The 26,496-nt window shown below is 40.8% G+C and overlaps 2 protein-coding genes and 1 long non-coding RNA gene across 3 annotated transcripts in view; all 3 read right to left on the bottom strand.

Annotated features, from left to right (window-relative positions):
* Positions 1 to 16,634: 16,634 nt before the first annotated feature.
* LOC117831493 lies at positions 16,635 to 19,268 on the bottom strand. The gene is made up of 2 exons (XR_004635008.1): positions 19,190 to 19,268; positions 16,635 to 17,321 (listed from the first exon to the last, which is right to left on the bottom strand). It is a non-coding gene; the product is annotated as an uncharacterized LOC117831493 (long non-coding RNA).
* A 2,472-nt stretch (positions 19,269 to 21,740) lies between these two features.
* LOC117831482 (tripartite motif-containing protein 16-like) lies at positions 21,741 to 23,423 on the bottom strand. Its single transcript, XM_034710202.1, has one exon. It carries the CDS (start codon positions 23,421 to 23,423, stop codon positions 21,741 to 21,743), a length of 1,683 nt encoding a protein of 560 aa, XP_034566093.1.
* Positions 23,424 to 24,895: 1,472 nt separating this feature from the next.
* Positions 24,896 to 26,496, bottom strand: part of atp8b1 (ATPase phospholipid transporting 8B1) — a 36,219-nt gene continuing 34,618 nt past the window's right edge. Inside the window, exon 30 of the mRNA XM_034709118.1 lies at positions 24,896 to 26,345. Within this exon, the coding sequence (XP_034565009.1) occupies positions 26,142 to 26,345 (204 nt within the window). The 3' untranslated portion in view covers positions 24,896 to 26,141. The remainder of the gene's footprint in view (positions 26,346 to 26,496) is intronic.

Raw genomic sequence — 26,496 nt, forward strand, 5'->3', positions numbered from 1 at the left:
CACTTTCCCTCCGTCCTCCTCTCATCTGGCCGTGCTCCAGATCCAGCAGGGTTTTAGCCCGTGGTCCTAATTGTCAGGACGAGGGTGGATCCTGTATGAGACAGCCATATGGTGCCTGGCTGCAGGGCTGAGCTCCCCGGGCTTTTTAAAAAAGGTGAATGTTTGTGAAGCAGCCACACTGTGGAAGAAATTAAATATATATGAACGGCAGGGAAAAAAGTTTGGTGAAAGGATGGAAACTGGAGAGACATTTTTTCTTTTATTAAATGCTTGCCATCAGCTGGGAAAGAAGTGTAAAGTGTGTCCCAAGAGTCCAAAATGTGAAGGGTTTGTCCTCTGTATGGTGGCCTGTAGAGGACATCTCAGACTTACCTCTACACTCAGACTACAGTGAATTTTACTTGAGTAGAAGAATAGATATCAGTGCAGGAAAGTATTTATTGCGATCCCATGACTTCCTCATGTTCTTCATCACAAAAGCCTAAACAGAAATTGGGGAAAAGGCTTTTTGGTATTCTACACCCTCAACCTGGATTTGATTGCAGAATTACTTGCATTAAAAGAAGCTGGTGTCATTAAATGTTTTTAAATCTAAAAAAGGAAGACTTGAAGCAGATTCTCCAGGGCCAGACACAGGGTGTGACACTCACAGCTTCCCCCAGATCCGTCTCTGGTCCGTCACAGTACCGGATCTGATGGGTTTATATTCTAGTCAATGTGTTAACTTCCACTGGATCTGCTCCGTTGCATTCCGGCTGCGTCTGTGATCCGACAGGTCGGAGCCCTCTGGATCAGATACACAAGACTTCTATTTTTGCCGGATGCTGGAGCATGACTCATCAATCTCAACAGAGCAGATGGAGCAGCACAGGAAGTCAGGCACCAAAACAAAATGAAAACATCCGGTTAATTTTCAATATAGAACACTCTGTGTTATCACCAGATCGTATTTCACTTAACTACAACCACAAACCGTCATGATGAGCGGAGCCAGGCCTGGAGTCAACAGATCAGAGGTTTTCAGAGGACCGGAAAGGCAACGTGGATCAGGAGAGGATGATGAGAATCCTTGATTCAGTAATTGCCACGGGAAAACTTTGGTCACATGACTCCAGCTGTCCCACGGTCCTGCGTTCCGAAAACGCAACCAGTGGGTGTTGACGGACGAGAGATCACAGAGCCAGACTGCAGTGGATCAGAGATGGACCGGATATGGATCTGGTGGAAGTTCTGTGTCAGGAGGAAGAGATGTACAGTTTGATGGACACAAGTTAGAATGACTTCCTGTGCTGAACCAGCTCCTTATGACTGGAGAACATTGTCTAACATGGCATGATACTTAAACAGCGTCCTTATCTCTGACACCACCATCAGAGAGTCTATCTCCACCCTAAAAGTGTCACTAGCTTTGCATATTAGTTTGTTGAGTCTCTTACCCCCAGTCTGCTTCCTCGTCACACAGGATAGCACTGGTCCCCGACATCCTCAGCATCGTCCTGCAGATGGTAAAGGACCACAATGTCCACACCAACCCCACGGATGGAAACAGAGGTTACCTATCCTCTACTTTCTTTCATCAAGTGTGATATGAAAATAATATTAAACTTTCTTGTGAAAGAGCTGAAGTAAAAAAAAAATAAAGAGGTAAAACTTTTTAATTCAGCATCTCAAGCACAAAGTTGAAACATGAGGATTACATTTAACTTTCAGAGATTCTGAAAGACATGAGACGGAATAAACCAGGGCGAGATGAGTTCTTCAATCAGAAGTGAGAGGATGATTTTCATTCCGCCTGGCACCAACAATGAAAGTTTGACTTTACTCTCTAAAACTTTGTCTTGAAATGCAAAATAATAAAAACATTCTCCTTTAGCTTTCACTCTCTTAGATCGTACACCTGGCACAAATACTCACCTGTGGATTCATGCTGTTTCAGTTTCTGCAGAATAAAGGGGGAGGAAAGTTTTACAGGCTAACTGAACTCTGAAGACTTCTTCACAGGTTTGTTTAGGAATTAAATCTGTGTGTTTATGATCGTATGTACGTCCTGTGTTAAATTTATGCGGGTCATCTGCTCCATATGTGAACGGTCAGCAGGTCAGTTTTACTAATAACAACAGAATACACATAAACTCCCAAGATCACTGCTGCATCTCCACAACCATCAAGACACACAACCTGTTGGCCATGAATGTGTGTGTGTGTGTGTGTGTGTGCGTGTGTGTGCAAGTTGTAGACATTAAAGGTCCCATCGGGAACCTCGGATCCAGCTGCTGATTTCAGAGCGAATGACATCTGCTGTTGCACACACACACACACCACACACACATGCATGCATATCACCTCACTACCACCAAGAGTATATATAACACACTGAACATGCTAACCGGTGGTGCAACACACACACACACACACACACACACACATTAGAGTGTAACAGATGTAGTGTGGGCCTGAGACACATGCTCGCACTCCTCCGACTCAGGTTTTAAGAGAGCAGTGTGTGACGGAGACGGGATGCGGGGGGATTCTGTCCAGAAATGTCCAGAAGTTCTGCTTTCAACCAAAAATCACTTGTTGGTTTGTGCACGGTTGAATTTCTGAATTAATGATTGCATTAAGGAAATAATGCAGTGATAAGGATACTGATAATAAAAGTGCATCTGAAGAAGCTTCAATCAGGACCGCTCCTCCGTGAACACAGAACATGTGCTAAAAACAGAAGCCTCTAGTGAATGCTCCAGGAACTGCAGGTTTTAGCACTTCTGCATCGGCTCAATTCCTCAAGAACGGAGGTTGCCACTTGTGAGTAACCAGATGGGAAAACTATTCATTTTCTTTCCACATTTATAACCTCAGTTTACAAGTTTAGCTCAAAAACGTTAGATTATCGTGGGAAAAGTTCAGTTTCAGAAAGATAAACTTTCATATATTCTATATATTACACACAAAGATTATGGCTCATAACAAATGAAACTCAGGAATTCAGTGGCTTATCTCAAATCATTAGATTATTGCCCAATTTCACAGGATCTCAGCCTGTAATTTGCTATTTCATCTTGGCACCAATTGATCATTTTGGCATTGTGGGCAAGAGCTGCATCCTGCTGAATGAGGAAATCAGCATCTCTGTAAAGCTTGTCAGCAGATGGAAGCATGAAATGCTCTAAAATCTTTAAGCAGACACTGTGTTGACTCTGGATTTGATAAAACACAGAGCAGACAAACACCAGCACATGACATGGTGACCCAAAATACAGATTTTTTTCTATCAATCAATCTTTATTTATAAAGCACCAAATCCCAACAAACATTATCCTCAGACTCTTTCCAAACTGAGCAGGTCTAGACCGTAATTTATGTTCTATTATTAACAAAGACCCAACATCAAGACAGGATAAGATCCAGTCCCATCTTACAGACAAGACTCAGTCTGATCTCATCTTAATACACCACGAGCAGAGCACTTTGAAGCATTTAGAAAGTTACAGTGGCAAGGACAAAACTTTCTTTAACAGGCAGAAACCTCCAGCGGGACCAGACTTTTTTTTTTTGCTGCACCTGTATATTTTCCCAAAAGTCTGCACCTTGAGTTCTAGGTTTCCTTTAACTCAACTTGATGTGTATTTTATGTTGTTGGTCCAATTTAGAATAAAATAGACGCTAAAGCAGGGTAAGCTTAGAGCATGAGTACAAGTCACTAGAAAGCCAAACTTTAAACCAACCGAGAGAAATAGAAATGTGCGTTCACTCTCGTTCAAATGTTGTTAATCCTGTGACCGAAAAGAAAGGTGGTGTCAAACAAAATGTTGAATTTGGAGCTAAAAAATGTGAGCTAGTCTGAATAAACAGTGTGGATGTGTTACTTGCATCATCTTTTCTCGTTGACACAAAGTAAGAATCTTTTTCCTAACAGTTATGATTTGTTCATGCGTAAAGAAAGTTGTACTTGCATTATTTTTCTAAGTATGCATTATGTAACCTCCACGCGCAATGCTCGTATTTTGTGTTCGTTTTTACATTTATCTGTAGTTTTATGTGTGTCTGACTGTGTGTTTCTGTGGATGTGTAAGGCAGGGGGGTCAGTGTGGATCACAGTGGCAGGTGCAGGGATCGTGGCGACGCCCCCAGGCCGACCGCGGGGCTCGAACGCTCGCCGTGGCGATTAATCACCCGGCAAAATGCTTCTGACGTGCCGAAGAGGGAAAGAGAGGAGCTTCATGTTTCTGCATCCTTCACTGATCATGTGTGTGAGTGTCTGTGTCTGTGTGTGTGAGATAGAGAGAGAGAGAGAGAGAGAGAGAGAGAGAGAGAGAGAGAGAGAGAGGGAGAGAGAGAGAGAGAGAGATGTGGATTACCCTGTTATACACAAAGACAGAGTATGAGTATCTGGGAATAAATGTGGAGAGGAAACTGTGTTTATTTATTTCTCTTTTTTCCACTGCAAGTTTCTTTAGGTCACGTTGTTCATGGCGGTAATCATCTCTGCTATATGCAACCTCTACATTCTGGTGTCAAACCACTTGAGTCTCTTTTGTACATTATTTCTGTCAGTAGTAACATGATTACCAAGTCAAAGTTATTGATTCAGGAGCGCTCTCCTCATGGATTTCACCAATTTGATGCAGAAAGGAAATACTCTTATGCATGGCGTGATCGCTCCACTACCAGGATGCTCCCTGCGTTAGCTCAACAGCATGCTACAGGTTTGCAGAGCGAGCATTGAACCCGCCCAGTATCCAGAGTGACCAAGGGCTTCAGACTAGAAAGGTGGAGGCCGGGATGTTGGAGGCAAAGCTCTACAAGCAGCAGCAATGTTTTGTGTGCATGAGTGAGAAGGCAGCCACATTTGAAGAGACCGCCTTGCAGGGCTCTCAATTGAGACACACGCATTTCAACCTGTTCACACACTCACACACCACATCTTTTATTTTTCACGCAGAATAATTACAAGGACAACGCCCACCAAGTTGTGCTGCTTTTCCTTAAACTGTGGAACAAGTGGGTTTCCCGTAGATTACACAAGTAGCTCTCCACGCACCAGCTAATCAAAAAAAAAAGAAATAAATATAGCTACCCAACAGCCAATCAAAAAATAGCATCATTGTATTCGGGTAAAACAACACAACAACGTTACATTCCAAAGAAAAGGATGCACATGCACTATTGCACACTGACCAACGCAGATTGGAAGACGCATGATGATTCAGTCAGCAGGCTGAGAGCTGATTACAGCTAACTTTGGTGTCCTGCATGAAGTAATGCTGTTAAACTTTGCAGGTTGGATTGGTTTTAGTCTCATTTTGAAGAGATAGTCTGATTATGAAAAACAAACATACCAAATTTGACTCTAACAGAGTATTAGCGTGCACTACTCCTGCTCAAGCAGATAACCTGACCATTTTCGAGATTTGTAGACAACTTACTCAGGAATTCATTTGTCAAATAAACCTCAAAGAAGAGAACGCCAGAATCAAATTTTGGTAACAAGTGACTCCCTAGAAACAGGATTTTATCTGGGTCATTGGCATGGTTTTGCAGGATGTTGCTGTGCATGCTTTAGCCTCCTTTTCTTCAACTAAAGGGACCACTGCAAACTCAAAACACAACATTGACTGATTCCTTTTGCCCAAATTAATTTTTTTTTCTTAATCTAATTAAGGAGTTTCGTGGCCTATATACATAACCAACTTGTGACTGTTTCTAAAAACAACTGGAAGCCAAATGTTTACAGTTTGGTTAGCTTTAGGCACTAAATCAGTAGGTTAAGCTTAGGGCAAAGTTTGTGATTTGGGTTTAAATAAACCATTGGCTTTTGATATCAGAGTAGACCTCCAATCTGAGAATATTTTGGTTGTTGGAAAAAGTTGTTGCAGTTCCATCAAAATGTGTATATAATTCAGAATTTTTTCAACATTACACGTAGAGAATTTAAAAACAATCAGGTGAAAGTCAGCTGAAAATCTGCAGGAAGTCTAGTCATGACTGCAGCTCACACCAAAAAAAAAAACTCACCTGTGACCAAAGGTACCATTTGGCATAATGTCCCTGTAGATTAATCTTAAAGTTAAGACAAAGGTTGAGTTCATAAATCAAGATTTTGAGTATGGTTTGGTAGCATATCCAAAAGGTTGTGAGATGATCCAGCAAATGCAACTGAAATCATGCAGAAGGCAAGAAGGCAGTACAAGTAGCACATAGAGTGATGCCTGCAGACTTCTGCTAACACCTGCTAACATGCACCAAACACAATATGATCTAGTAGGGAGTGTAACAAACAATGGTGTATTTCAAAAATCTAGCAAAGCATTGGACAAATAAAACTTTTGACCAGCAAAAAAAAGGCACAAAATGGAAGTTAAATAAATGACCAAAGCTGCTCCAGTTCATTCTTTAGCTGACCGGGAAAGGTCAGAGTGCACGAGGGTTAATGATTCTAAATTCTGCAAATATTTTCAATACATGACATGCTTTAATGTGTGTTTAACCAAGTAACCCAAAAGCCATCAATACAGCTACGCATGGTTGAAACAATATTGTATTTTTCAGTCCAAAACAGAGTCACATATAAAACCCTCATTAAGATTTACACGTTCTCACAGAGACGAAAACAAAAGATGAGTGCGGACAAAACAGATGCTGCTAAATGAATGTTTTTCTCTTCTGCTAGTTTTGACGTGATATTATTGATGAGAACCATCAATCTTTGGATATTATTTGTCCTTTATTAGGTTATTTTCACAGCAATATCCCGCCTCTCTCTGCGTCTCTTCTGTCATCCCTCAAATGCATCAAATAAAGAAAAAAATGTAAACAGAAAAACATTTTGGTAAAGAAAAATCTGAGCCTCAGCTGGAACAACTTAGAGTAAAAATATGCTAACAGTTATTTATCTTTTCCCAACACTTATTGACAAGTCGAGTCTGTGGATATTTCATTTTTTATGCTGTTTTTGTTCTTTTTCAAATGTTGACTGGTCCAGCCTTTGAGAATAAATACAAACTACAGCTATTTAGCTAAAGATATATTTATTATATTTTGGCTATTAGGGGAGATGCTGAAAACGAACATCCATCCGTCATGCAATGCAACGTTATAGCAGTTAGGCGTCATGTTTGTGGCTGCAAGATGAACCTAAGAGTGCATTTTTCCATTGAATGGACATTTTATTTTATTTACTTAATTTGTAATTTATTTAAAAGTCTATATTTAGACCTGATTTAACCCAGAAATCCGCCTCAGTCACAAGATTCATTACACATTTACACACCTTAATGAACCCTAACCCCAACTCTGCTATTCAGGGCTACGATGATCGTATAAATGAGCAGTGCATCACAGTCACATTTTTAAAAAGTACGCTGCATTCAAAAACGCCTTGCTACAATTATTGTCAGTCACAAGTGGCTACCTCCAATGTTGAGATATGAAGCAGTTCCCAGAGTGCCAACTTGCGGTTGGCTCCAAAAGGCCTGGAATCCCCATTAACACTCATGTTACAATGTCTATTTTTATAGAAACCTAAAACATGTTTATAGCTTGGTTCAAAAAGCAGTTTGGTCTGAAAAGCTCACGTCTGTATTCATACACACTGCATTGAATGAAGCGAACTGTACGCTTATTCTTGAGAGTTTAAAAATCTGAACTCTAACAAATAATTTGTGCTGTGATAGCCAGTCAGCGTGCAGATCCTCCGGTGATGTATGATGTGACGTGCAGACCTGCGGAGGTTCATTCATCTGGAATACATCAGACATTTTGATTATATCTTTGTACAGCTTTTGTACAAGTTTGTGACTCTACCTGTTTTTATGGGAACAGGAATAAAAGGAGAACACTTGTTCCCCTTTTTGACCAACGCAAACCTGGTTGTAGTTCTGGGCTGGTGCTCGCGCTGGTTCGGAGCCGGATCAACTTGCGAAGTTTGTGTAGTGCAGTTTGTTTTACCACCTGCTCGAGCCCTTGGAAGAGCCACGTCATGACGTCACTTCTACGTGACCGCTTTTCCCCAACAGCGGACTTTCTTAAGGCTGATTTATACTTCTGCGCAGGTGCTACGGCGTAGCCTACGCCGTAGCACCTACACAGATGTGGACATGTCATACTTCTGCGTCGGAGTGTCTGTGACGCGCTGCAATACTCCACCTAAACGCTAGTTGGCAGTGTGTTTTTTATGCTTGTCAGAGCCCCAGTTTCCGGTTTTGCTTCGTATAATACGTCAGTTCCTTTGTTTGTATTCAGTGAAACATGGTGACTGACATCGAGCGTAGTATTTTGGCGTTGGAGCTGATAAATGTTGAGCAGCAGTTGATCATACTGAAGCTATTGAAAAGAAAACAAGAGAGGAGACGTCGGAGGAGATGGAACGTACGACCGCTTGATCGGTTTCGGCAGAGCACGGGGGAGTTTTTGGCTCTTGTTCAACCGCTGAGAGACATGGATGAGGAAATGCACTTCCGATATTTTCGTATGTCGGCAAGTAGATTCGACGATTTGGTTCGTCGTCTGCAGCCCTTTATCTCACGCCAGAGTACACACAGTATGCCTGTAGACATAACTCAGAGACTTGCAGTTACCCTTCGAATTTTGGCCTCAGGTGGAAGCCAACAGGCTGTAGCTGCTAGCTACAAGCTGTCTTAGTCTGGACTTTCCCTCGCATTAACAACGATGGCGGACAATGTAGCACTGTTGCTGATGTTGCTCCTTTTAGTAATCACATGAGGTCCCGAAGAGAACTTATCCAACTTTAACAACACTTCTGTGTCCGACTTCACCCCTCGCCCCTGATATAAGTGATTAGCGGTTCTAGACCAGCAAAGAGTTGGTGCAGCTCGGGAACCTGTTTTCCTGGCTGGTAGCCGGTTCTCTTGCAGTTGAAACACAAAAAACTGGTTCTCAATTGAACAATGGCTCAGAACCGGCCCTGCTACTGCCTCATGGAAAAGGGCATTAGAGGAAAGTGAATGAGGAGGTCTGATTTATTGAGAAATTGGAAACTTTAAACATACAACACCTTGCCAATCAGATCATGTCCAGGGTGGGACATAAGGCAAGAGAGAAAGAAATGCTGACAAATGTAGAAAATCTGTCCCGATAATTGGCCAAGTCTGATAATCGGTTGACTCCTACTGATGAGAGGTGGCTGGAATGCATTGATAAAATCGTTGCGATGGTAAACGATAAAGAATCAGCAATCTACACGTGCTTACTTTGAGGTCTGAAAGCAGCATTAAAGTCTTCATATGGAATAACAACCATTCTCTGATTTTAAAATGTAATTGTCAACCATTTGTATCATCTTATTTAATAAAATGTCTGAGCTGACTGAGCTTTACTTGACAATGAAAAGAAAACAAAGTATGGTACTTGTTAATATTTGTTCAGTGAAATGTTCTCTAAAGACATCAAAAAAGAGCCACGTGTTTAAAACAGAGATATTTATCTGGGACACTGAACACAACAATGAAATATGTTTTGATTTTACGGAGCAAAAAGGAGAATTATCTAAGACTGTAGGATTTAAGAGAGAGAGAGAGAGAGGAGAGATAGAGAGAGAGAGAGAGAGAGAGGAGAGAGTCTGTCCTTGAGGGATGAAGAAGAGAAAGAGGAGTTTTATAATTTGTTGTTTTTTCATTGTTTGGGTCTCAGCTGGCACAATGTACAATGTCTTCAGTGTGACTGTGTGTATCTCCGAGATGCAGAAGTGCACACACACACACACACACACACACACACACACACACACACACACACACACACACACACACACACACAGAAGCACAAACACTTATATCAGTGCTAAGTGAAACTGCCCTGTGAGGTGAGAATCTACATAATGATTCTGTATCACTTTGATTTATGGGTTCAGACCCACACCTCTTTTCTTCTTATTTATGTTTTTATGGTTTTCGGTCCCCTGGGTGAAGAGGTTTGCTGCTCTGCTGTTCCAAATCAGCAGAGCAAGGCACTACAGCCTGGGCGAGAGTTTGATTCCCTGTGGGGCCACACATGTTTTAAATAAGCGCTGACGCTGTCCAGCTTAATGGGACATCTTATTTTACATGTTTGATAATAATAATAAAAAAGTATTTCTGCTGTATTTCCATTTCATATGAAGATATTCAGAGTCAAAGCAGAAGTCTCAAGGGAAGAAATGCACCATGGGAGTTTAAATGTTGTGAGGAATTAGGTTAAACACAATGGAGGAAACATTTAATGAAAAAGAAGTATCTTTAGAGAGAGCCACTCCTGAAATACTCAAACATTTTACTGGAAGAATTTTCAAATGGTGCCCTCTTAACTTGTTTTATGGTATATACTGTGTCAAGACACCCTGTGGCCTGTGTTTAAAACCCTTTAGCTCTTTTCCTGAGGTACCATGAAGTGTTGGTTCAAAGAACCATTTGGAGCCTCTTTAAGGACACCCTAAACTGTCTGTTTCAAATATCCAAGTGGTGTACGTTTTAGGGTACCATACAGGGTCTTTTTCAAGATAACATTTGTTGTTTCTTTTAATGTACCCTTGGATGTGTGTTTCAAGTTGCTTCTTGTTATTATATGTTTTGTTGTGCCTTGAGATATGTATTTCAAGTCACTGCTTACCGCCTGTTTTGAGGTACCTTGGGATGTGTTTCAAGTTGCAATGTCTTGTCAGTTTTGAGGTACCCTTGGATGTGTGTTACAAGTTGCTTTGTATTGACTGTTTTAAAGGTACCCTTGGATGTGTTTCAAGTTGTTTCTTATTAGTATATATTTTACCTTGAGATGTGTGTTTCAAGTTAATGTTCATGATCTATTTTGAGGTACCCTCTTGTATTTGTTACAAATTGCCATTCATTAGCGGTTTCAAGATATGTTTTGATTTCCATAAACGGTCAAATTGTATATATCTTTCTGTCTGTTTCAAGATACCCTTAGGTGTTTGTTTTGGGGTACCCTTTAGCATGTGGTTTGTTGTACCCTGAAATGTGTTTATAGATACCCTTAGATTTATATCCAAAGTTGCTTTGTATTGACTGTTTTGAGGTACCGTGGAATGTGTGTTTCAAGAAACACTTGAGTGTCTGTTTCAAGGTGTACCACTGGGTGTGTTTTAATGTTCCTTGTAGAGTCCGTTTTGAGGTACTTGGTGTCAATTTTTAGGTACACTTTGATGTTTATTATACGGTCCAATTGAATATCTCTTTCGGGGCCTTCTTTTGATCAAGGAACCCTTAAGTGTTTGCTTCAGGGTTATCTTTAGCATGTGGTTAAATGTACCATAAGGTTTTTTCCAAGTTGCTGTGTATTGTCTAATTTTCAGTACCCTGGGTTGTGTGTTTCAAGAAACACAGAGTCTGTTTCAAGGTACCAGTTGTGGTTTGATGTACCCTGAGGCATGTTCCAAGTTATCTTTTGCTCTCATATTTGTGTTCCTTTAGTTTATTGTTGTAATGTTCCCTTTGTGTCCCCTTCAAATAATTCATAAATATATGTTTTAAGGTACCCCTTGACATCCGTTCAGAATCCTCTCTAGTCTTTTGTTTCAAGTCAGTTTCTTTTTAGTCTGATTTCATTTTTAATCTCAAGCACACGGTAATAACAGTTTTAAGGTACCCTTTAAGTCTATTTGGCAAATGAATTAATGCATGTTTTTAGGTACCCCTTGGCATCCGTTACATTGAACACTTCAGTGTCTGTTTTTCAGAGTATTTAGGACCTGATTCACTTCTACTGTTATTCATTTCTTACATATGGTCTGTTTTTGGGTACTCTTTAGTTTGTTATAGGCTCATGGTCCTTGTTTCAAATGTTTTAAGTTACCCTGAGGTATGGTTTAAGTTGTGTTTTCCTTGTGAAATCTGGATAAGTCTATTCCAAGCAACTTTATCTGTCATTCGTCTTTGCCATCTTCAGGTACGACTGCAGGATGTATGCAGGATGTATCTTCTTCATTCAGTCATAACATCTCTGGCGCCCTCCCCTGTGTGCATATATTCATGTTAATGCTCTCTATATTTTATATGCATGATGAGTGCATTCAGTGTGGTTGGCTTCAATCAGACATACATTTTAATTAATACGTTTGATCAGCGGTTTAATGAATTCATCATTTCGGTGGTACACTCTTTGGTTCCATACTCTCCCAGTCAACGTGATTTTAATTTTTCAGCTGTGATCTGTTGCAGGTGTCTGCTGTGACTATCAAACTCACCTCAAAGAGAATAACACTGCTCTGAACACACACAGGAACCCCACCCTGAGTCGAAGGAAGGAGTCTCTATCACATTCATTTTCACAGACGAGACTGAACCATGAAAAAAAGGAGGAAACAATCTGCAGCCTTAATAATTTGTGGACAAGAGTCTTGGTCATTAAACTATCAATCTGTGAATCTATTTGCTCGTATAATATCTTCAGATTATTTAATCAGTCATAAAACAGGATGAGGGGTTAAACAAACTGTTTAATCTCTGAGAAAACGAAGCCATTTGTGTAATATTTTGTTAACATTTTGAAATGGGTGTTTTTGTTGGGATTCAGTTAGCGTGTTCTCCATTAGCATGAGCAAGCCTTTCCTGTTCCCCTGCACTTCTCCCTCTGTGTGTTTCTATAGTAACCTTGGCTAAAATCCAAACAGCCGGCAGGGCCCTCTGAAGGGCACTACACACACAAGATGAAAGATTTCCACCAGGCGACTGCAGCTTCCAGGCAACAGATAAATGTGATTTTTAAAGGAGGACATGCTTCCACTGAGCAGAGGAGCAACAGTGAATATCGGGGTGACAGTGGCCCGTCCAACGTTTTTCATTTTCACTATTAATAACCCAGTTTTATATTTACTGACATGATTATCAATGAAATCTTGAAATAGAGTCTCAAATATGGACTTGCAGCAGCACATGACATGTTGCATAGCTGCTGCCAGGAGTGCTGAAAAGCTCTACGTCTTTAACAACAAGTTTGTGTTTTTTGAGAATTTAATGAAACCCTTATGCAAAAAGAAATGTGCAATAGACTGTTAGAAAGAGGTGGAAGGATTGTTTCTGTCCTCCTTGGAACCATTTTCACAGATCTTCACTAATTTGACCTCACGGTTCCTTTTTGTGTCTTTTTGGGCTAAAGCGCCAATTACACTGCAATAAAAATCAAATCTTTGCAAATGCATTTTTGCACATTTTTGCCAAAATATCTCATTACGCAGATAATATGCAACATTGATCTAACAAGTCCAGATATAAATCTTATTTCAAGACATTACAAGCCACTAATGACTAGTTCACAAAAGCACAGACAGACAGAAAACAACAGAAATGGGTAAAAGAAAATAAGAGTCATAATCATAAAAAATACTAAGAAATAGAATAAAATCAATGTAGTAAAAATGATAAAATAAGTAAGGTATAATGCAAAATAAAAAATCAGTGAATGTTTAAAAAAGAATCATATAAATACAAGAAATAAATAGATAACTGAATAAGATAAATAAATGTTGTTAAAACAATGATATAATAATGCAGTCCAGGGTTAAAAATAAATTACTCCAATTAAAAGCCATAATAAAAAAAAGGTAAGTCTTAAGTTTACTTAAAAAAAAACAAGCAGTTCATTGGGTGTATTGAGTAAAAATGACGGCCCATACAGCCATTAAGATATAGACCTGATCAATGAATGGAAAACCCTGTGACTGTAGCCTGTGAAATACAGTTAAACAACAGAACTATGAGCACAGTGCACAGATTGTCAACATGTTGCGTGCTCAGAAACGCTTTAAAAGTCAATCAGACACAATATTAAAGTGAGGAGAAGGCAGGTCGGTGTATTATTCCCACCCTCGCTCTGCTGTTTGTTCTGATCCCAGACTCTCAGTTTGGCTGTCGGAGCAGCAACCAGCGACGGAGTTTAAAGCTCTGAGCATCAGTGTTTCTGTTTGTTCCCTGAAAGATTCATAAGAGCCACATCCACATGAATCATTCACTAAGGAAATGATTGTCGTAAACATGAAGTGCCATCCCTGCCACTGTGCGCTGAAAAATTCATGCTTTTTAAGGCATAAATTATGACACGGCTGAGAGGGAGGGGGGGGGCTGTGACTTCCTCCATGTCAACCTTCGTCTTCCTGAGACGAAGTTCTCTGTCTCTCACACACACATACACACAAACACACACACACACCAATTTTTATCAGTAACAATATTTAAGAACAGAGACTAATTGATCAGTGACTTTAGATACCCCTCAGGTGTCATTTGTGCACATCTTCCTGTAGCTCATTATTTTAAGTCTTTTTAAGTGACGAAAACATAAAATCACATTGTAATTTAAATATCTAAGTTACATTACTAATGTAAGGTTCTGCTATTTGAACCCTTAGCCGTGATCTTTTACCTAACCAAGATGTTTTCATCCCTAAACAAGTGGTCTAGGTGCCTAAACCTAACCTCACTGCAACCGCTCAGCAATGTTATCACCCAGCTGTGTTAAATATCAAATCAATCTGCAGAAAGGAGCTCAGCACATTCCCCCTCTGCCTGTTATGACTGTGGTAGAACTGTTAGAATTGAATGGGAAAGAATGGAATGGAAAGGAACGGAATGGAACAGAACATATCAAAGCAGAATGGATTTGAAAGGAACACTTGAAAGCAGAACAGAATGGAACAGAACACATGAAAGTAGAATGGAATGGAACACATGAAAGCAGGACGGAATGGAACACATGAAAGCAGAACTGAATGGAACAGACCACATGAAAGTAGAATGGAATGGAACACATGAAAGTAGAATGGAATGGAACAGAACGCATGAAAGCAGGACGGAATGGAACACATGAAAGCAGGACAGAATGGAACAGAACACATGAAAGCAGAACTGAATGGAACAGACCACATGAAAGTAGAATGGAAAGGAACACATGAAAGTAGAATGGAATGGAACAGAACGCATGAAAGCAGGACGGAATGGAACACATGAAAGCAGGACGGAATAGAACAGAACACATGAAAGCAGGACGGAATGGAACACATGAAATCAGGACGGAATGGAACACATGAAAGCAGGACAGAATGGAACAGAACACATGAAAGCAGAACGGAATGGAACCGAACACATGAAAGCAGGACAGAATGGAACACATGAAAGCAGGACGGAATGGAACAGAGCGCATGAAAGCAGGACGGAATGGAACAGAACACATGAAAGCAGGACGGAATGGAACAGAACACATGAAAGCAGAACGGAATGGAACACGTGAAAGCAGGATGGAATGGAACAAATGAAAGCAGGACAGAATGGAACAGAACACATGAAAGCAGGACGGAATGGAACCGAACACATGAAAGCAGGACAGAATGGAACACATGAAAGCAGGACGGAATAGAACAGAACACATGAAAGCAGAACGGAATGGAACACATCAAAGCAGAACGGAATGGAACAGAACACATCAAAGCAGAACGGAACCCGTTTGAATAGAAAGATCTGATTGGTCAAAACCACATTGATCCTCAACAACAAAAGCAATGCCAGGCTCAATCTGATCACACACAAGTAGTTCTGTCACATTCCCCCTTTGCCTGTTGATATACTGGTAAAATGTCTTACAAGAATGATATTGAGTATTGGTTGAGTGAATACGTGCTGCAAAAACTCATAACTAACCTAGTGTTTCTAGAATCTTATTTCTAAAAGCCACACTCACGTTACAAGTCCAGATAAATATCCTGATTCAAGATATTACAAACGAAAAGTAAGACCCGAACTATTTGTATTGAGTAAAAAAAAAAAAACTGCCCTTATTCCAAGAACCTTGATACGTACATTTTTTGTACCCTAGTGGCAGATTTGCTTTGTCTCATGTTTTTGCAGTGCAGCCCTGCAAGTACAAAGATGGTTGCAGGGCTTTAGTTTAGAACATGAATCAAATCCACAACTCCTCAGATGTAGGAAAAAGAGCTAACAGGAGTAATTGTGAATTTGTTAGTGGAATGAACGGAGAGCTGTACTTGGATCAAGAATCCTCTCTTTTTAAATTGATTTAAATGTTTAGTGAAAAAAAGAACAAAACGGGTTGAAATGTTGAAACAGAGCAAAACAGAGACTGTTTTTCTGATCATTCAAACACTTATAGTTCCTCTCCTGTTTACATCTTTATCACTGCGAGGCCTCGGTTCTAGTTTTTGATTTGTGTGTGTGTGTGTGTGTGTGTGTGTGTGTGTGTGTGTGTGTGTGTGTGTGTGTGTATGTGTGTTCCTCCTCCCTCTATCTTCTTTCTGCTCTCACTGCCAGGACCTGTTTTTTTTTTCTAAGGAGTGTGTGGTCCTATCTGTGTGAGCATGTTCCCGCCTTTGTGTGTGTTCTCCTCTCTCTCCCTCTCTCTCCCTCTCTCTCTCTCTCTCTCCCCGTATATTCGGCCCTCACCTCGAGGCGAGTCGATCCTCTTACAGTAATACCATTGCCTAATCTCAGAGGCGTATCAGAGGGAGCTCAGAGCGCTCGGCACTAATAGGTTCACACAAATGGGATCTAGTCAAAAACCTCCCAATCCTCCTGCCTCTGTAAATATGGAGAGCATTATCTGAGTCCGCCCGGAGGCCTTCGATGTGGAACTGATGCAGATTTGACAGAGAGACTGAGAGATAGCAGCCAAAAAAAAGGTGATTTAACATGCTGTTAGTAGTGTTACAGCAGTAATTTTATTGGTTGTAGGGATGAACCGAATACGGTTTCAACTTTTTAGAAAACCCTGATGGAGTCATTCATGCAGGATTGTAATGTGAACAGTTTGGAGGGTGGTGAAAAGAATATCTGACATTTTTTAACTCTGTGTTTTTGATCTTTTTGAGGCAAAAGCCAGGCCTTCACTGATGCTGAGGCTTCTTCTTCTTCAATTTAAGCTGTAGTTTCCCCCATTTCCTGACATGTGCAGAAAAGCAATCTGAAGCATACACATCTCTAAAATGTCAAAGTGCAGGATTCATGGTTTCACTGAGATGAAAACATCTACATGTGTTAAGTCTGTAAATTAAATTTACAGAACTAAAGAAAAACAGTTAAATTAACCCTAAAAAAACACATTTTACTGCTTCATCAACCAGCTTGTATATTTATTCGCTGTTATGTCAGTAACAGCCGGGTCTTCCTCAGTCAGCTTCCACTCCTCCATTGCCTTCAGTTTAACTTCTGTCACATGCATCGGGCTGGTTTGTAGCACGTTGTCACATAAAGCACACAGAACGGGCAGTAATTGTCACATAGGATGCTCTGATCCGTGAAGTCGAACCCATCAGGGGCGGGGGAAACTCTCTGCAGACTGGAGTGCATCTTCCACCTCTCCTCTCATCTCTGCATAAAGAGATGAAACAGCTTTTCTTCTTTTTTGGTTTTCAAAGTGGCGAGAGCTTTTTGTTAACTTATTTCCACGACTGTCTGACATTATCCAACATATTTATTTTTCTGTTGTCTTCCAGCTCATTGTTGAGTTGTTTGGTAAACAACTTTTCTGTTCTGCTTCACTCTCATGGTTCAGTCAGCCTCCCAGTGTGCCACAGTAGGCAGCTTTTTTAAGAATAAAGCTACGGTGGCTGAGAAAGGCAGATGATTTGAAGTGGCCTAAACAATGGCTATTTTCGAAACTGCCTACTATACTAGCTGTGCGTACTGATTTGGTCAAAATTCAGTATGTAGCATGTGAACAAGAGAAAAATGTGCAGTATGCCAAAACTCCCCGGATGTCCACTGATTCAGGAAAATTTCACAGTATGCATCGGACCGGTCTGCCTAACATACTGTTTCCCACAATGCACAGTACTCGTTCCGCTTTTTCTTTTTTCTTCTTTTTTGACCAGGGGAACTCAGTTTGTTTGTGCTGTGAAAATTATTAAATTCCATATAAACCACTTCTTAACTTTTTAAATCATTAGTGATGCTAAAGAAGCAGTTTCTCTATCAGCTTGGCCGTTGTTAACTTCTGCTTTCCGAAACCGGCAATCCAGCGACGTCTGGCTCAGCATCCTGCAGACCAAACCCAACAGAACAGCCAGACTACAGACTAAATCCAAATGTAGTATGTAGTATACAGTTCCTACTGCTTACAACATTAATAGGTAGTATGTAGCAGGCCGTTTCAAAAACAGCCCATCTCTATCAGCAAAAAGGAGCAAGCTGCAAATTTTGCAGCTTGCTCCTTTTTGCAAATTCCAATACACATGCAAAAGTGCAAAACACAACAACAAAACTGTATTAACAATAAATGTGCTGCACACACCCGACATGGACGTGCAAACCCCGAAACACACAGAACTAGAAACAAAGAAAAAACGCAGCAAATCAAGACGTCACAGCGTGAGAGCCCCGGGCCTGTAGGGTCGCAGAGTGAAACAGCTTCAGAAGTGATGGGACTGTCGGTCGGTAATAAAGCTGTTTCACGTAACGCCGCCGCACGAACAAAAGAAGTAAAATTATTACGTATTTATCAGCCTGACAGCCTGTCGTTCAAACTCTTATTCATCGTACAGGAAGATAAAGTCAGTGTCTCTGAAGCCTTTTGACTGCAGCAGGCAGGACTGTGTTTAACTCCTGCAAAACATGAGCTGTGTTTTTGTTTTTGTTGTTGTTGTTGTTGTTGTTTTTGACAGTGCAGAAGAGCAGAACAAAGCACAGCACAAATACAAACTGACCACAGCTGGTGCAGACTTTTCACATCTACAGGAGGTGAGAGTTTGATTCTTCATAGACTGTTTGTTTGAGGTGGACAGCGTCCGACTGTCCCTTTAAAATGATCTTTGTTTTATTGCCAGAATATCTGTTTCATTTGTCTGGCTCAAATCTCTGCAACCATTTTTAATGAATCAAACAAATCCAAACTTTTAATGATTCCTCTTTGTATCATGTTCTAGTCATTTTAATTTTCAAACTTCTTTCTTTGCATATTTTCTAATTATTATATTTGCTTATGTGTAACTTAAAGATGCAGAGGTAGATAAGAGCTCTCTGAGCAGAAATTAAGCTAATACTTTTTTTTTTTTTTTTTTACATGTAATGAAAGAAATAAGCATGACATCAGATTCCTAAAGCTTGTGCAGTATCTGCTCGGTAGCCTATGTAGCAAGTAGAGATGTACATTTAAAGCTATGAAGCTATGATACCTGCTCCATAAACTGCTCACTCAGGAGAAGGTGCATGAAAGTCTGAGAGAATAGAAGTGATGAAACCTGTTCAGATGTTTACTGCCATGCGACCGGCTGCCCTCTGTTCCTGCTGCTGAAATACAAACTAACTGGAGTTAGGATGTAATCAGAAGAGAGCTGAGAGACAGAAACAGTCCTGCAGTGACACCCAGAGGCTACAGACGGTACTGCTGCAATAAAAGTCCCTGAAATACACTGAACAAAAATATAAACGCAACACTTTTGTTTTTGTTCTCATTTTTCATGCGCTGAACTCAAAGATCTAAGACACTAAAGGCCTCTTTCTTTCAAATATTGTTCACAAATGTTTCTAAATCTGTGTTAGTGAGCACTTCTTCTTTGCCCAGATAATCCATCCACCTCACAGGTGTGGCATATCAAGATGCTGATTAGATCAGAAATAGTCTCTGTCCAGATGTGAGAATAGGCTCTCTAAGAATAACATTTAAAAAAAAAAGTTTTAAAAAGGGTGCAAGCAGACCCTCACAATTAAAAAAAATAAAATAAACAAATGTTTTTTATTATTTTAATTTTAGATTTTTTAAATTATTATTTTTTTTATTTTGCTTTATGTAAATATATTATATATTTTTCTTGTGCTACTCTTCCTATTGTGTCTGTGTTGCTGCAACAACCAAATTTCCCCCGGGGATCAATAAAGTAATATCTTATCTTATCAATGAAACAAAACATCAATGCTTTGTTTCATCTTATCAATGCTAAAAACTGTAAGGAAATAAAATTACAGTATTTGATCCAGCAGGTAGCTACAGACACAAAATACATGAAGCATACAGGAAACACATGAAGCAGCATTAAGCTACGTTAAACAGGACTGAGAGGCTGATGGGGTAGATCATTTGCAGGTAACTTTTTAACAAAGGCCATTTTTTTCCCAAACCTTCTACTCCAAAATGAGTGACAAAATAATAAATATATTAAAAATATAGATAGATAATACATGTTGAAAATCTGCACAAATAATACAATAAACATTAATTTCATTGATTATTTACCAGGTACTTCATGAATGAATCTCACTTTATTCAATTAAAATACTAGAAATAAAGAGTTTTAATGATCAGAGCGAGGGTTTGACGTACAAGAAGAACAAATCTATAAAATCTATATAATGTGTTACCTTTACATTTTAAAAGTCAAACAGAAAAAAACACTTTGGTCCTTGAATCATTTTACAATCAGTGGTGTCAATCCTACACTTTAACAGTAAAATTGTTCATTGATGATTTAATTATTTAATCACACAACATATTTTTGTTTCCTCTTTGTTGCCCTTAAGTTTAACCAAAATGATACAATAAGTCAGTCAGAACAAATTAGATAATGGTCGTCTGCTTTTCTATCCATTATCTTGTCTTTAATGTTAAAGGAAGAACTGCTAATGTTCCTACGAACCAAATTCTAAGGTGATAAAGAATAAAACAGTCTCCTCACTGTTAGTATTTCATTCTCCAGGTTGTAAAGAATAAAATAATAAAGAATAAAAATGAATCTATATGTGTTTTAAAAAGTTTAACTGATCTGAAATCAACACAAAGAAATCACTGAGTCTGTGAACACAAGACAAGATATACTGCAATCACTAATTTGCCCACTTGATGGTGCTGTTACACAAAGAAACTCACAGCTGTTGCTCACCTGCCCAGCCTAGCCTTCATTACTGTAGACTCTTCCAGAAAAGGAGATTCATCGAAAAAGAGTGACTTATTTATTCATGATCACAATATGATTAAATGTTTCTAATTTGGATGGTGCACTAACTAAAGAAAGAACAGATTTGGGCTGTGAACTCAAAATTTCAACTTTAAAACAAACAGAAAGTTTCTGAAGCTTGAATATCAACAGAGTCAGAAGTAGAGGACAGACAAGTCTCACATTGTTGTTAGTTCAGGACGTGCAGGAAAAACAATTCACTGTTGTGACACCCCGGCCTCCATCAGCGGTAATATGACGAAGTTTTCTCTCTCTCTATAGACAGATATCTTCATTAAGGTGCAGCCAACAATTTCTGCAAATCTGCTCAACAAAATACATTTCTCATTTCCCTTGAATGCATCAGAGGCGATTGATTCGACCCCCATTAATCAAACATTTTAGAGGCTTTCATATTTACTGTTCACAAATCTGCAGCATGATGTTATTTCAGAAATGTTAGACCTTCTACTGAGGGTAAATCAGAGGAGGTCAAGTCTGTCTTTGTGGGTTCATACAGCTGAAATGAGGCTTCTGTGTAGTTTACTATTTACAGTGAAACTGAGACTTATCAGAAACAGATAATAGACGTTACTCTGGAGGGTGTAATGAACCAGAAAGTGACCGCCTTTACTTTGCAGACAAGTCCAGAGGGGTGAATGTTTCTTAACTTTCAGTCTGATCACGCTCACTTCTCAAATTGATAATTGTAGCGCGCAGAAGAGGACGTCCAGGCTGGAAGTCACTCCCAGAGAGATGTATCATTGTCAGGTTCTGAGGTGGTCTGTGTGGTAATCCAATCGTCAGCAGGTTCAGGAGCATCACAGCAAAGATGAAAGAATATCCTCCCAGAAGTTTGTCTTCACTTGAACTCGGCTGTGGAATGATAACCAACAAAGAGTCCAGCATAGAGCGGCTCCGTGAATCTGGTCTGGACTGTTTTGAGGAGAGTCATGGTTTCAGAGACTGCGTAGAATGACAGAGTACCAGCCTTCTGGTCCAGGTACACCCCGACTCTGTTGGACAGAGGGCTTAAAATAAAGGTTTTGATGTTGTCATGGATGAATTGATAACAGTTCCTGAAACACATTAACGCCCAGGACCTGTCGTTATACCCAAAGCCTCTCTCATGTACGACTCCTCTCATACACTTGTGTGTGACTGCTACTGAAACTGCGACCCCATCCCACTCCACCTCCCAATAACACCGCCCAGGCAGATGCTCTCTGCTCAGCACCTGCAGCTGGAAGATCTCACTGGGGGAGTCTAGGGAAACAAACGGCAATTGTATCCCCATTTTTATCCCACTAAATGTTTCTTCAATCCCTGTCGCTCTTCTGACCCCAGCAGATAAGGAAAGCTGCCCAGTGGCTGTGTCTCCATCCAGTGTGATTGGATATGAGTATTGTAAGAATTCGTCTCTGTTCTTGGGCTCTGGTTGTGGCAAAACATCCACTAATCTCACTGCAAGGGAAATCCTTTCCCATTCATCACTGAGGATGTTCTGAAGTGTGTTCTTGACCTTAAACACTGCTGCTGTCACATCCTCAAAGCACTGCACAGGGCCGATGTCGATGCTGCATGTGTCTGCAGAGCCAGTATCAGCTGGCAGAGCGGTGTAACTGTGAAGAAACTGGACGTTGTCTTCTGTGTTTGAGAGCAGCTCCAGCTGAGCGCTGGTCCTCCTCAGGTCAGTGAGCTCCTCGTCCAGCTTCTCTCCCAGGTCTCGGACTCGACTGACTTCTGTGTTCTGCTTTGTTCTGATCTGCTGCTCCAAGTCAGAGCTTCTTTTCCTAATAAGCTGGATCAGATACTTAAAGTACTCCTCACTGTCCTGCACTGCTTGATCTGCAGAGCGATTGATGGCCTCCTCCTTCAGCTGCTGCATCTTCACATCTTCCTCTCTGCTCTGGATCCTCTGCTGGATATTCTGCTGACTCACCCAAAGCTCGTTCTGCTTCTCGGTCCTCTCTGCTGCAGCCGAGACTGTGTCATGGTCTTTATGACCTTCCATGGAGCAGAGATAACAAATACACTCTTGATCAGTGCGACAGAATATCTTCATCATCTCATTATGGTGAGGGCAGATGTTGTCCTGGATCTTCTTGTCGGGGTCGACCAGCTTGTGTTTCCCAAAAGCAGCGGACTCGTAGTGAGGCTGGAGGTGTTCCTCACAGTACGAGACCAGACACTGCAGACAGGACTTCAGAGCTTTACGTTTTCTCCCGGTGCAGAAATCACAGACGACATCTCCAGGTCTGGCGTAGCATCGATCGGACGGAGCGTCTTGGAGTCCAGTCTTCTTAAATCCCTCCACTAAATTTGCCAACATGGTGTTTTTCCCCAAGACCGGCCTGGGGGTGAAGATCTGTCTGCATTGAGGACAACTGTAATCCGTCTTCAGATCCTCTCCATCCCAGTGGCTTTTGATACAGCTCATACAGTAGCTGTGACCACAGGAAATCGTCACCGGAGCCTTCAGTAGATCTAGACAGATTGAGCAGCAGAATCTGTCCTGGTCCACTTGAAACCCCTGCTCTGCCATTTTACCTCTCTAGAATACGTGGAATTATAATCTTGCAGAGCTGTAAGAGGATATAATGGAGGGCTTAACAGATCAGACTTTGATTCATTCCTTGGAGATAACAGGTTGGGCCGAAGGTTGAGTTTATGGGCCCTTTGACAACACAAACATCGATAAACTACTTGGTAGGAAACTGAAACAAAGATAACGTTTATAGCTTCAGGATGACTCAAACTTAGGAAAGGTGCAGCTGTGCACACTAAACCTGCAACGAAGGAAGGAATCATTCATTGCCTAATAATGGAAATTGTGACAAGCTGAAGGGGTATCCTTGAAGGTGATGGGTTGGAAGCAAGAATTATGGACAAGAATGAGGATGTGTGCATCACAAAAGCAAAAGGCTGGACAACTGGGTCAGAGGATCTCCAAAAGTGCAGCTCTTGTGGAGTGCTTCCAGTCTGCAGGGGTCAGTACCTACCATGAAAGGTCCAAGAAAAAGACAGAGAACTGGTCACAGCATCAGCGTCATAAGCAACCAAGGTCCAAGGTGTCAGAACACTGTGCATCATGGTTTGTTGTGTATGGGGCTGATACCGGTCAATGGTGACCCATCCTCCAATGCAAGCGCCTACGATGAGCTTGTGAGTGTCAGAACTGGACCTCAGAGTTATTTATAAGTAGTTAATATCAGCGGCACGGCCCGTTTAAGATGAACTGAGGGGAAGTGGCAACTGTCCTGTGGTTCGATGAATCCAAATCTGACATTCTTTTTGGAAATCATGGACGCTACATCCTCAGCTAACAATTAAAAGCCAGCGTCCCTGATAGTATGGGGATCATAATAGTCCCTCACATGGGCAGCTTCCACATATGTGAAGGCTCCATTAATGCTGAACAATATATACAGCAAACTTTTTTTGCCTGTAATTTCATTGCAACTTTCATGCTTCTTTTTTACTGTCGCACTTTTTTTTATGTCATGTTACGGTGCTCGTTTACCCTTCCAAGCTTGCAGGCTTCCCCTGGGAATCCCGTGTTTCACATCACAATGCTATGAGCTATTGGTAATTCCCTTATGCGGCTAAGTCTGCAAAAATGCCCACTTATTGAAAGGGGGCAGAAAGGGCTCAAAAAGTCTGAGAGAGATCCCTCAAACACTTGATGATTTGACAGTGGAACAGCCCGAAGCCCTTCACAGACTGAGCGGGAACACGCCTCAAAGTCAGTGTGTGTTTGAGGGTGGACATTGAGACTGGGCCATAGAGTTCAGTATTTCCAATATGGCACCCACGGACAATTGGCTTCAAAACAGCGCTAAGGAACAGATGGGTGACGTCCCGGATACTACCTCCATTATTTATACAGTCTATGGTGAAAACATACTTTAAATACCAAAAAACTGATGAGTATGGGTGCTCTAGTTACTTTGTTTTACTTCAAATATCAACATGTAAATGAGACATGAAAAGTAACCACAGTGAAATAACCACGTGTTTCAGATTGCTAAATGTGCCCTTGGCTTTTATTAACAACCACATGATAAAACACCATCATAAGACAGAGAGCAGACTGCTGCTGAAACATTCAACAACAGCCTCCAGCTTCCGTCTTCATTCACTCAGTAATAAAAAGACATCGTCTGCATACAGTAACACTCACACCGAGGGGATGCAGTAACAGTCTGAACTTTGGCTTCTTTCTGAGAGGAGCTGATTACAGGTCAGGAAGAACACATATCTTTGGGATTGTTGTAAACAACCATTGACACAGAGAATCCTCATTGTTATTATTCCTGTCGCTAAGAGGCATGTGAATCAACTTTTAAGAAGTTAAAAATGAAGCAAGAGAAGATGAAACTACTGTCATCATTGCTGGTTCTTTCTGGAAGTAAGGCGCACTTTTGGTTAATTATCACAAAGAGAAACTGCAGCAGAAGGAAGACGTTGTAGAGGTCTTTTCATGTTGCATAAAGCGAGTTTTAACGTTACATGAGAGACGTGAAAAAAGTGAGGTATAGAACAAATAATGTAGCTTCCAATTTTGCATGAATCTGAAGAATGAACAAAGTTTTGGTCCCTTAATTGACGCCCATCTGCGAGGACTCTTGTGACACTTGATACAACAAAAAGATAAACTGACTATTCACAACTTACTCTTAAATTAAGACACATTTTATAACATCCGACCCCCTTGCACAGCCTGGTAAAGTAACATCACAGCATGTACAGTAAAACCTTAAAAGAAGATAGCTTGATATGTTAAGAGTTTACAGAGTTTAACCTGAGGGGAAGTGTTTGGATTTCTAGAGATGGAAATAAATTAACAGAAGCCGCGTCCAATCTGATTTCATAAAGCTAACGGACATAATGACAGGGTTTTGTATCGACACTTCAAGTGCTCTGCTGGCTTCAGGTTAAAACTGTAAATGTCAGAAACAGAAAACGTTCGGGTTCCACATCCAGGCAGGGACTAAAAGAAGGCTTTTATCATTTTAAAAGATCCTGAGTTAAACAACAGTCAGTCACACATTCGCTGCACAACCTTAAACCACGGTAACGGTGGTCATCTCTTCGGTGAGCTTCTTCGTTCTCAAGAGTCTGTGCACAGAGCGGGGACTGCAGGCGGAGGAGTCAGTATCACAGACACTCAGGAGAAACCATGTGTTCCTCTCACTTCCACAAATATTTACACCCCCTCTGCCCACAGTGTCGCTCCGTCTCTCCCACTCAGCCCCGGTTGTTAGATGTTCTCCTCTCTCTGCACTCCTCCACGAGTCGGGCGCCGTCGGATGCTCCGTCCCGATGCGATGAGGTCTGCGTACCCCCGGGAATGAGAGAAGGCGTAGGCAGAGCGGCGTGAACGGCGACCACGCTCGAAGGCTGACGGCTTTTTCTTCTCATCCTCTTCCAACTCCATCTCGTACTTCTTCCTGTTTCTTTGGACCTGGATGGTAAACGAAAGGTGACATTAGCAAAAACTGTGACAAGTCATTTTTTCTTCTTTTGGGAATGGTGGCATAAAAAATAAGTAGAGAATAGCTGATTTTCCTGCAGAGGAGCTTGTTTGCTTTTATACATTTTAAAGATGCTTGAGT

Source organism: Notolabrus celidotus, chromosome 19 (genome assembly GCF_009762535.1).
Source record: "Notolabrus celidotus isolate fNotCel1 chromosome 19, fNotCel1.pri, whole genome shotgun sequence".
NCBI classification, from domain to species: Eukaryota; Metazoa; Chordata; class Actinopteri; order Labriformes; family Labridae; genus Notolabrus; species Notolabrus celidotus.